Source organism: Panthera uncia, chromosome B1, assembly GCF_023721935.1.
Source record: "Panthera uncia isolate 11264 chromosome B1, Puncia_PCG_1.0, whole genome shotgun sequence".
Taxonomy (NCBI): Eukaryota; Metazoa; Chordata; class Mammalia; order Carnivora; family Felidae; genus Panthera; species Panthera uncia.
The window spans coordinates 20126835-20139325 of NC_064811.1; the positions used below are offsets into that span (position 1 = coordinate 20126835).

Sequence of the window (12491 nt, forward strand, 5' to 3'; positions counted from 1 at the left end):
TTGTATTTTAAGACTCCATCTCATAAGACTACACGGACAAATTGAAAGGTGAGAGCTGAGAAAGTTCATTCTAACAGAAGTCCCCAGCTTACCATGAACCCTCCAGGTAGGCATTGAGGCCTTTGCGAATGACGTGGCCCAAGTAGCCATTTTTCTCAGCTACGTGCTTTGCCCATCTGAAAGGAAAGGAACGAGAAAATACCCAAACTGTGGCAAATAAACAATTGCTTTTTCTTCATTTGATCTCAATAAATCCCACTTGGGGAATATTTTGCTTGCTAGAATTTTTATACAGCAACAAATCAGAACGAAACACTATGCATTTTGAGAGCTTTGCATTCAGTGCCTTTTCTTATGAATGCTCAGGAGTTATCATGCATGGAAACAAAGACACGAAAGGTACCTAATGAAAAATAACCACCCATACGAAAAAAGATAATCTTTGCCAAGAGTTCTAGTACTCTCTCCATTAAAACGTATATACTGATTCATTATAAGGTTCCTCATTTTTTTCTGTTCTCTAATTTCTCCTGGAGACTTTTATTAATAATGAACTGGCTTGTTGTAATATTTAGATTTACAACCACTAAAAGAATATTATAAGGGTACATAGCTAACAAGCTAATGGAAGGGGGAAATAAAATAATGTTTAAAAAAATACTTGGTTAATATAAAGGAAGGGTCAGAAAATGGGGCAGAAGCACAAAGAACAGATGGGACAAATAAGGAATAAACAGTAAAATGGTAGATTTGAAACCAAATGTATCAATATGTTGCATTAAATGTAAATGGTCTAAATACACCAATTAAAAACGAAACTTTTCAGACTGAAAAAAGAGCACACAGAAACCCAATTATATGCCACTTAGAAGAAACACACGTTGAAATTAAAAGACAGAGAGGATTGAAAGCAAAGGCTGGAAAAAGATATAACATGCAAACTCTAACAAAAAAAAAGGCAGGTGTAGCAAAATATGCTGGTCATCAAACAAGTTTCAACAAATTCCGAGGGATTGAAATCATTCAGAATATATTCTTTGATTGTAGTGGGATTAAGCTAGAAATCAGTAACAAAAAGATAACAAGGAAATGTATGAAACATCTGAATGTTCACACCAAACATCCTGAATAACAATGATAAAGCTTCAAATCTGTCTAGGTCAAGTTTCATCACTGAGTTCAGGTCAGGTTGGATTTGCTCTCAAATGTCTGATGAAAAGCCAGACTATTGGTGTGAGCGTGGTCTAAAGCAGAGGTCTGCAAAGTTTGTTTTCTCTTTTTCTGTAAAAGGCAAGATAGTAAATATTTTTATGGTCTCTGTTCATATTCATTGTTGTGTGTGTGTGTGTTTGTTTTACAACGCTTTAAAACGTAAAATGTATTCTTAGCTCTTGGGGCCATACAAAACAGATGGTGGGACACATGGTATTTATGGGCCATAGTTTGCCAACCTCTGTAAAACATTTTCAGGTATGTGTGACCTCGAAAATGTGCCTCCTGTTCACCGTTCTTTAGGACATTACTGTACAACGTGCTCTACAAAAGTGTAGGAGTAGACCGAGAAAGAGGAAGAAATAGGGCCCAGCAAACAGAACCCAAAAGAGATGGAGAGGAAGGGAAAGGGAACCCTCACAACGATGACAAAGTTAATTTCAGGAGGGTAGCTATGTCCTGAAGACTCCGGGAGAGATGTCCCCGAGAAGATTAGGTTAATAGAATACCTGGTGGGTCTGGACATACGGAGGAGAGATTTGGACAACCCTGGGAGAATGTGGAGATTAAGCACATGAAAAATGGTAAGTACGCAGAAAGCTAAGCAACTAAAGAACAATTAAATATAATTACTACTCCACAGAAAACAAAAAGCTGTGTAAGAAAGAAAAGGTAGTCCCAGGACAATGCATGGCTCAGCCATGCACAGCATTCACATGGTCATAATAATGGACACCCTGATACTAATCTAACCAAAATAATGATATATTTATTGGGAAAATGGGACAGGGTGGGAAGTGTGGATGTGTGGGATAGCAGGTGGTAGCTGAATGAGAGAGAACTGTATCTTTATCTGCCACAGTGAGACGTCATTAGACAAAGCCTATGATGAAAATAACAAGAAACAGTGGTATAAACATGTCATTTAAAGATAGAGGCCAATCATAAAGAAATAATTCAAAGATTGAAAGCGACTTATTCTTAAGAGCAGGAAAGAGTCTAGGTGGGTGGGGTAGCAGATTTCCTGGTTTCCCTTGTCAAATTTTTTTTTTTAACTTGATTTCTAATCTATGTTTGCCTTGTCAAATTATGGGGCTCTTTAAACTATGTGCATGTATACCTGATAACAAAAAAATTAAATTAAAAATTGCAAAACAAAGAGAAGGAACCCCATGGTCAGGCATTGTGAATGAATAAAGTACATGGCTTTTCCTTCGCACACGACATCTGACAGATGCTTACACCACAGCCTTCTCGGGATCTCTAGGGAAGGTCTCCAGGTTGCCTGTGATATAATAGAGAGAACACCACAAGGTTCCTTCGATGTGTCCGCCTTGTGCAGCCTTATGGAAATATTCACCGGCTAACGTCTGTAGAGAGATAAGCAAAGTCATCTCATTGGTAAGGAGTCCTTCTAGTTGGGCCGGTTTCACCAGAGCCAATGTGGTGAGACAGACACTTAACGCCTGAGATTTTCACAGGCTCATAACTTCTGGTATCTTTAGGAAAACCAAGTCAAGCTTCAGGAAGACAGCCAACCACAGAAGCTGGCCTCTGGATGTGATTACTTTAACGGTAAGCGAGTGTTAAGTTTACCCAGTAAATAAACAAGACAGCACGTGGCTATGAATCATCTAACCCCCACAAGCTAAGTAGGAGAACGTACCAGAAGTTACACCAGGTGAGAATCCAGGCATTTACTTTCCTGACCTTGCTTAATACCTTCCTTCAAACCCCTGTGCAGAAACTGCATTTCCAGTAGGAAGGTGAGAATTAGAATGTGACAATAAAAAATCCACACTTGCTGGGGCGCCTGGGTGGCTCAGTCGGTTAAGCGTCGGACTTCGGCTCAGGTCACGATCTCACAGTCCGTGAGTTCGAGCCCCGCGTCGGGCTCTGGGCTGACTGCTCAGAGCCTGGAGCCTGTTTCAGATTCTGTGTCTCCCTCTCTCTCTGACCCTCCCCCGTTCATGCTCTGTCTCTCTCTGTCTCAAAAATAAATAAACGTTTAAAAAAAAAAAAAAATCCACACTTGCAGATACGTGGGCGGGTTACCAGACATTAGCAATGCAGAAGACAAACATTTACCAGGGTGTATGTTCCATTGGGTACTATTATTTTTCGGAGGCAGTTAGCTGTTCTCAAGGCAGGGCTTTGGCATCAGACAGGCTTGGGTGTAAATCCCAGTTCTGTTCCTTAGTAGCTGTGTGACCTTGGGCATGTTAGTTAATCTCTCCAACTGAGAGTTTAACTCACTTTCTTCAACTGAAAAATGTGGCTTCTGATAGTACCTAGCAGGAAAAGCTATTTCAAGGATTTTTTTTAATTTAAATTTGTTTTAATGTTTATTTTCGAAAGAGCGAGAGACACAGAGCGTGAGTGGGGGAGGAGCAGAGAGGGCGACAGAATCGGAAGCAGGCTCCGGGCTCTTAGCTGTCAGCACAGAGCCCGACACAGGACTCAAACCCACGAACTTTGAGATCATGACCTGAGCCAAAGTCAGATGCTTAACCGTGGGCCACCCTGCCGCCCCAAGGCTGTTTCAAGGATTAAATGAGATGTATTCTCAAGGCTTAGTACGATGCTTCACAAAAAATAATCTTCTGGTCCCCCATCCCCCAAATCTGCTGCTGCCTCAGTCCTGCCCATCCCACTAAATGCCGTCTCCACTCTACCTCAATAAATGCCAAACACTCTGAAGTCACCCTGACTCCTCTCCCCTTTCACACCTCACGTCCAAAACACTATCGACCCGGTCACCTTGACCTTCAATGTACATACGTAGTAGTCGAGCCACATTTCCGACCCCTTCTGGGGTCACCCTTCCTTTCTCCCTCGGATTCAATACATTAGCCCCTGCTCCCCTCTTGTCTTCTTTAATTCTAGTCTCTGCTAGGATCCAGGGGCGGCTTCTAAAACAGCACATCACTGCCCTGTCCAAAGCTGCCCACAGGCTTCCTATCTTCCTTGGAGCAGTTGAGTCCTTACGATGACCTGTGCCCCTGCCTCCCCAACCTTATCTCCCACCTACGCCCCTCCCCTGCTTCCTGCTGCTGTGGCTCCAGCTTCCCGGTCATTCCTTGAGCATGCCAAGCTTGTTCTCCTCTAGGGCTTTTGCCCTGGCTGTTCCCTCATTCTGGAAGGTTCTCCCAGATACATGTAAGATCTTAGGAGTCTCTGTAATGTCACATTATCAGAGAGGCCTTCTCTGATTTCTTGCTTTATTGCCCCGTGACACGTATCTCCACCTGCTCTCATGTTATATATTTCTTTGTTTATTGTCTTTCCTCCCCACTGGAATGTAAGCTTCCCAGGATCAGGGACTGTTTTTGTCTGCTGCTGTATCCCCAGGGCCTGGAAGAGTGCCTGGATGGGCATTCGATGGAATTTGCAGAATGTAATGGTGCAGAAATTATAATTACCATCATCAATATTAATAATGAGGGGCTTTCACTTTGTGCAGGGATCCAGGCCCTGCCTCCACTAAGTGTGTGACTCTGAGTAAGTGACATAACCTCTCAGAGCATTGAGTGTTCATTCTGTAAAATGGGTGTAACAGCAGCTGTTGCAGAGGACAGAATGACGCAGGATGCATGTCAAGTATCTGTGAGTCTCTGTCACAGAGAAAGTGCTTCACCAACGCTGGAGACTATCACTGTTGTTTTCACTATCATTTTTATTAAAAAAAATTTTTTTTTTAATGTTTATTTATATTTGAAGGAGACAGAGAGAGACAGAGTGTGAGTGGGGGAGGGGCAGAGAACAAGGGAGACACAGAATCGAAAGCAGGCTCCCGGCTCTGAGCTGTCAGCACAGAGCCCGACGCAGGGCTCGAACCCACGAACTGTGAGATCATGACCTGAGCCGAAGATGGACGCTCAACCAACTGAGCCACCCAGGCGCCCCTTCACTATCATTTTTAAAAAATGTTTATTTATTTATTTGGAGAAAAAGACAGTGAGAGCAGGGGAGAGGCAGAGAGAGAGGGAGAGAGAGAATCCCAAGCAGGCTCTGAGCTGCCGGCACAGAGCCTGACATGGGGCTCAATCTCACAGATTGTGAGATCATGACCTGAGCCAAAAACAAGAGGGCTGCTTAACCTACTGAGCCACTGAGGCACCCCTGTTTTTACTCTCATTAAATCTCGTCTCATTTCCGGTAACCCTCTCTGGACCCAGCTCTCTTTCCTTCTAGTAATATCAATCTCTGCACTGCCTCTGATGCATTCTCATTTTGTATCATCTCCTCCTCCCTCCCTAGTTCAGGCCCTCCTCCTCCAGGAAGCCTTCCTGACTGCTCTGGCCTTCACAGTTTCCCATTAAGAGCCGTTTGGGTCATAGCAATTAGCACACACTGGACACTTGGCTAGATGCCGTCCTTGGTGTTTGGCTATCTTATCTTCCTAACTGGACCCTTGAGTTTCTTGAGGACAGGGTCTGCGTCTTGGCTGGCATTCTGCGCCGCCCACGGGGCCTCATCCTGCACCGCCCACGGGGCACGTAAGACCTTCAAGGCTCCATGATCTGGCGGCCACCTGCCCAGCTGCTCTCAAGACTTACTTGATTCCTTTCAGGAATTCCTGGGAAAATGCCATCCAAATGCAGGACTCCAAGATTGTACGATGCATCCGGGTTCCCCATCTCTTCTGCTTTTAGCCAGTACTTGGCCGCTTTGGCATAATTTTTCTTGAATTTGTGGTAATACCATCCTAAGCCATTGACTGCCTGATGCAATCCCTGGGTTTTAGAACAACAAAAAAGAAATTACTTTTTTTTTTTTTTTTTAAGTGAAACCTAAAGAGAATCAATTGCTGCGAAAGCACTCTGCCTGAGTCTGAGCAAAACCTTTCCTATCTCTTTTTGGGGGCAGATGGCATTAAAGAAACGCTAAGAGTTAGAAAACACAAGCCTGCCTCAGAGCCTTCCCAGGTGGGTTTCTTCCGGCTGCTGCTGGGATTCTTGCCTCCTGGCTCAGCGGTCATGCTGACCCCCCCAAAGCCTCACTCAGCTCCTGGGGGCTCTTACGCAATGCGCTTGTCCCCAAAAGGCTGCTTATTGCCCTGCAGTGTCAACAGTGACCTTGAAACTCACAAGCGCTCACCTGCGAGAGGAGGCCAGGCACTCCCCCAACCCCCGGCTGGGACAGTTTCTAGGTGACCCGCCTGCCCATCTGTTGATTCCTCTGCCCCAAACACCAACAAATCCTCTGAGGGAAGCGGCTGGCAAAACACAGGTGCTTCGGGGCCACTTAGCATCCCGGTTCTGACAGGTGGAGTCTGGTGCGGCCGAGGCAGAGGTGGAGGGCGGTGGAGATGGGAGGAGGGTTTTCAAATTGTGTCTAAACCTGGGGCTGGTACCAAGGAAGCGCTTCATGCGAATCTAGCCTGGAGCCTCCTTGTGCTTGCTGATTTGTGCTGTCAGGTGCTCTCGTCTGCTTTCCTTAGGAGCTCCCACTTGCTTCCACAGGGCAGCGGGCGGCTTGCTTGTTGAGAGCTCGGAAGCCCTGAGGGGGTGTGAGTGCTTCGGATCGAGCCTCCCACCCGCAGGGAGAACACTGTGTGTAACCTGGGCGTCCAGTGTTCTCATTCCTCCCTTCCTGCCAGCCCCACCAAACCAAACGAAGAAGCAGGGGAGAAAGGATCCGAGGGTCTAACGGCGCCCTTGCCTCTGTGAGACTTGTTAAGTTAGAGGCTAAGTATGGAACCAAACCTCTTTCACCCCCCTTTCACAAGTGAAGGACAAGTGTCCCTTAAGAATACATGCCAAGATCCCAGTCTGAGCCTTTTCGGTCTGCCACGGATCCTAAGAGGCTATGCTTTCTAGGTTCTCTGTTGGACTCGGGGTGTCGGGAAGACCAGGGGAAAGAAACTAACAAAGCTTATTAAAAGAGAAACTCCATGAGGGCGGGAATCTTGTTTCCCAAGTCCCTTTATTAGTGTTTGCCACAGAGTAGGTGCTCAGGAAATAGTTGACGAATGAATGAAAGCCGCCCTTTGAATCTCGGTGTTAAACAAAATGGAGTCCAACCCTATACCCCGAGGATGGAGAGTAGGGTTCAGATCTCCAGGCCCCCCAGATAGCGGACTCCAAAATAACGGACATCTGGAAGGAGTATCAGTGCTGTGGATCTAGGCATAGAAGCGTTCTTCCTGAACCTCACACAGTAGCAGGTGCAAGGTGGTCTGCTGGTAAATCTTACAGAATGCATTTCAATACTGTAACAGACCAGGGAATGCTATACAGTGGCAAGAACGAGCTTTGGAACAGGCTTGTGGAATGTACACCTCACAATGGCTTTTGCTGCGAAGCCAGAGGCCACAGGCCTATTCAGATGCACCTGCCATCCCTCAGAACATCTGCGGAACTCCTGGAGGGACCGCACTTGGAGCCCCACAAGAAATCCCGTCTTCTTGCTTACTATTCATACTTTGTTCTGGGGAGGTACCGCTCAATCACCAGAGTTGCTTCCATGTGACTCTTCACTCATTCCAAAAATCAAATGATATGCGGCCTTCGCCACAGGGCCTGACAAAGAGTAGGGACTTAGAAATTCCTTGCTGAGTGAATGAGTGAGAATCACAAAGCGCTTTTAAGGAGGCAGTGACTCCAGGCTATAAAACTGCATCTCCCAATAGTTAACCAAGCTCTGCTCAAAACCCCTTCAAGACAAAGCACAGTAGACATCAACGCACCACTACAATGGCCAAAGAGACACAAATTTCCCGGCTTCCGGGAAACCCCAGCGTTGCCCCATTTTAGGATTCTCTGGAAACAATGCCCTCAAGGACCACCATGAAACTGCCTCTCTACCTCTGCCCTAACATTTGTGTGGGGTCAGGAGTTGTTGTGTGCTGAAGTCGGCTCCCTTCTCCTGGGTCATGTGCCCTCTTGACACCACAGAGGTGGAGGAAAAGTCTTCTGGCTCTCTTGTTCCATGCTCCAACTTTCTGCTCGACACAAAAAAGACACTCTGAACTTCTCAAGGGGAGGGAATGAGGGAAAAAAAATCAGCACGGGATCTTCAGGAGTCTTTGTCGGTAAGGCAGATATTGGCAGCCTGGGGGAGGGAGGCATTTTCAAGAGCCAGAAGGGCTAGAGAGGACCCTGTCAAGGTTGTAGAATTACAGTGGTTTCTACAAATGTGTTTATTTGCCAATCTGCATGCGTGCACCCTTGAGTGTACTTGGGTGGGTACGCGTGCACTGTGTGTGGGTGCGTCCCCTCACAAACGATACTTAACCTCCATTCTGTAGGGCCAGAGTGAAACCAGCTGAGTTGACAATAGCAGCGAAGAGTAAATAGTGACCAAAGCAAAGAAATTTCTAAACCCGGCAACAAACTGGATAAACGTCTCCGTTATTAAAGCCCAGGAAGTAAAGGAGCATTGGACACGACAGGGTTAAGCTTCAAGGGAATTAGCCCTTTGGTTTTCCCAATTCAATGGCATTTATACATACCTATTCAATTCCAAGGAGCCCCGCTACCCCCCCCCCCCGCCCAACCCCCAACCCTTGCTTGTTATCAGGGCAGCTGGTGATTATAATTTTAGCCTTCAAACAAGATCGGCCTGAATTCTATTGACTGGAAGGTGAATTCAGCTTTTGAATTTTGCCGTCCCCATTGTGACAGGTTTCCGTATGTGTTGTAGCTCCAAAATGACTAATCACCGCAATGCCAGTGACCTCCCTCCCGACTCCTGTTTTCTACCGGGGCCAAAGGCTGGCCATTCACTTTGGCAGATTTGCAGGCGTGTGGGCATGCGTGGTGCAAATGTTTCCCTCTGACAATATGCAAAAGTGTTACCTTGGAAGCCGCTTTCTTCATCAGCTCTAAGGCAAGCCGTCTGTTCTTTTTTACTCCTTGACCCTAAACCATGATAAACAGCAATGAGTACGAAGAAAATCAACCCAGAGTGCGCTCAAAGACATCACGCGGGTATATCAGTGTTCCAGGTAAAATACTTACACAATAAAACCCGAGCCTTCCTATTTAGAAGTCTTCCCTTAAAGATCTCTCGATGCAGAGCCATTATCCCATCATCATCACCACCACCACCACCATTATTTTGCTTATGTGTGTGGAGCTGAGGCAGCGGACCTGACCTTCCCAGCTTAGCGTCCATACAAAATCCCCCATTATCATCCAGTGGATCGCATTCCTGTCTGTCCACAGGTACCACTGGGAGAAGCCCTGAAGAATAGGGCTGAATGAGTTTGGTCATCCTGGATGCGTTCCTCTGGGGCTGGTCTCATCCGTGAGCCAGATATCACGCTTTATCTGCACTGGACAGTCAAAAGTTATCAGGCCTGCCATTTGCAGCCTTCCTGGGTCCTCTCAGGAGTCCCCAGGGTGGAACACGGTGGTTTCAGAACCAGCTTGAGAGCCTGTCGCGAAGGAGACAGGACCCCTTGGAACCCTCTGCCTCAGATGCTGACAGAAACTGACAAGGTTCCTCCGGCAAAAGCAAGTTTTCCCAGCAGACGTGGTTTGAGCACCACCACAGAGAGAAATATATTAGAAAATAATTTTATATACTATATAAATATATATTATAATTTTATATATTTTTATAAAAATATTATAATTTTATCTGTTTATATAGTATATATAATTTTTTTTTTTTGAGAGAGAGAGATTGAAAGAGACAGAGTGCGAGCAGGGGAAGGGCAGAGAGAGAGGGAGACACAGAATCCGAAGCGGGCTCCAGGCTCTGAGCGGTCAGTCAGCACAGAGCCCGACACGGGGCTCGAACTCACGAGCCGTGAGATCACGACCTGAGCCGAAGTCGGACGCTCAACTGACTGAGCCACCCAGGTGCTCCTTGGGGTTCTTGCTGCAAGAGAGGAACTTCGTGGGATCACGCTGAAGTGTCTGCAGGACCATGTGGGGAAGTGGCAGGTCTGAGGGGGAGCTGGAGGGGTCCCTGAGGTCTCTCTCAACACAGGACTGACAACAAAAATGGCGGGCCACGGAAGCTGGATGAAAACCGTCGCTGCTACCGAACTCAACTGGAATCTGTGACTGACACACACCACAGGTGCCCCCTGGACTCTTCCTGGCCTCAGACATGGCGGTTGATGGGGTCACATTGTGACATAATGTGGCAGGGCTTTGCAATGAATATAGCTTTTAACTCTGTTGAAATACTTAGCACCACAGCAAATAAATGACACTAGCAAACATTCCCGCATTAATTAGGGTGTGTCCAACCCTGGGCTGTCACACCTAATCCTCACCACAAGCCTGGAGACGTGCTGTGAGCATTCCCATCTGAGCCCTTGCCCAGACTAGCACAGTGAGTGAGATATAGAGGCAGGATTTGAACCCAGGCAGGCAGGCCCCAGAGTCCAAGCACACAACTACCACTCTCTCTTGCCTCCTGTACATTCCAGTTCTGTGCTGAGAACACATAACGATTTGTAACCTCCTGGCAGGACCCAGAAAACATGCAGGATATGGTTGTCTCTATTTTTTCAGGACCCAAAAATAAAATCGTGACTCCAACTAAAAGTGAAACTATATGCACCAAATTTTCTACTAGACTTTAACTTACCTATTTAATAAAGCCAATGAGCTGAGGCAAAGTTGAAGATGAAAATATTTTTCGGAAATGCACCATTACTTCATTTAATTAGAGAAAAAGAGAGAAAAAAAAAAAAAGAACAAGAAGGCTACTTGGAAAAACTGGATAGGGCAATGAGACAACACTTTTGGACTTCTGGAAAAGTGTCAGAAAGACCAGGATGACAGAATGTTAGAACCTGGTTGAATTCAAATTTTATCTTCTGCAACGTCTCTGCTTTGAAGGAATAAAACTGGGGCCCAGAGAGGATGACTCATCCAAAGGCTTACAGTCGGATCTACGACTAGAACTCAGATACTCTGATTTCTAGCTGCCCTGCATTTTCCAGAATACTTGTTCATTTCATCCTAAGTGGGATAACTTCCTGCACAGGGGCTATGCACTCTACACAAATCTGAGTAGTCCTGGAAGTTGTTAAGTGAGAGAAATGGAAAGCCCTGGTACGTAGTAAGTGCTCAATAATATCCACTGAGTGAATTAATCAAAAACAGCTGCTGTAGGAAAGGTCAAAGCTCTGTCCTCTTGTGGATGCCAGACGGGATGGCCTGGACTGTCTTGTCTTGGACAAGCTGCAGCTGTCATGGCACCATGACACAATATGCCCAAGGCCCACACAAAGCCCGGAGCACAGTACTGTTTGTCACATCTGGGAAGCTCATTTTCTGCATGGGGTTCTTTCCCGTGGAATACACTTAAAGTGACCTTCTGGCCAGAGGTAAGATCTTCGATACGCTAATGAGCGGCTTCCTTGATCCCACTGAGGGATTCTTAGTTAGAATGCAGGAAAAACAAAAGTCGCTAAGGTTTGGGAAAGCAGACAGTAGGTCATCTCCAGAGTCATTTGTTTATGTTATTTGCCTCTGCCTCTAGATGGCGAGCTCCGGGTGGGCAGAAGTCATGTCCGATTCGAGCCATTATCTTCTCTGCACTTTGACAGTGGCCGGCCCCAGCTCCGGTGGAGAGGTGCCTCTCCGTGCCTGCCCTCTCCACCAGTGCATGAGCCCCTTGAGGTCGGGGACGCGGCGCCCGCATCCATCTGTCACTCCATCTAGTGCAGAGCCTGGCATTTTGTCAGCCCTGAATGGGTGTTTATTGAATAAACACACGGATGCATCAGCATATGGCTAGGAGTCAAGCCGTTTCTGTGTTGACTTGACAACTGAGAAAGGGAAGTCCAGACTCTACATTTGGAAACCACATCAACCAATAGGTTTTAAGGCTGTGGAGGGTCCGAAATGTAGCAGAGTCAAGGTTGTGAATCAGTGAGTGGCCACAGCTGTGGTTCCAAAGATGGACCTGGCCGCAGAAATCCACATCCTTGTCTGAAGACACTCACTATCTGAGGACAGCCACTTGCTTTGGGCATGACATAGGATCTAAGGGTTTCCTTATTGGAGCCAACAGCTTTTTGCTTTGCCAAGGTTGGGGAGTTGATGTCTCTGTGTTTGGGGGTGAAGAACACAGACTCTGAAGCCAAAGTGCCTGGAGCTCAGTCCCAGATCTTTAAAATGTACCAGTTGTGTGACCTTGGGCAAGTTAAAAAACCTTCCTCTGCCTCTGTTCAATCATAATGCACCCCCGGGCCTGCCTCGCAAGGTCGTTATGAGGATTGAATGCATTAATACATGTAAGTCCGGTAATAAGTGCTCAAGCAGTGTGATCTACTCAGATTTCGTGTAAGATACAGTATTTTTCAT

At 46.3% G+C, this 12491-nt stretch overlaps 1 protein-coding gene across 5 annotated transcripts in view; it reads right to left on the minus strand.

Moving 5' to 3' along the window:
* The window catches only part of SEL1L3 (SEL1L family member 3), a 104590-nt gene that overhangs the window by 25565 nt on the left and 66534 nt on the right, over positions 1-12491 (minus strand). For all 5 annotated transcript variants that reach the window (XR_007458073.1, XM_049631868.1, XM_049631869.1 and 2 more), the window contains exons 14-17: positions 9015-9077; positions 5772-5948; positions 2455-2582; positions 93-176 (exon numbers count right to left, since the gene is read on the minus strand). Coding sequence is in view for 4 of the 5 variants with exons in the window: in XM_049631868.1 (XP_049487825.1) it covers positions 93-176; positions 2455-2582; positions 5772-5948; positions 9015-9077 (452 nt within the window). In the remaining variant the exon portion in view is untranslated. The remainder of the gene's footprint in view (positions 1-92; positions 177-2454; positions 2583-5771; positions 5949-9014; positions 9078-12491) is intronic.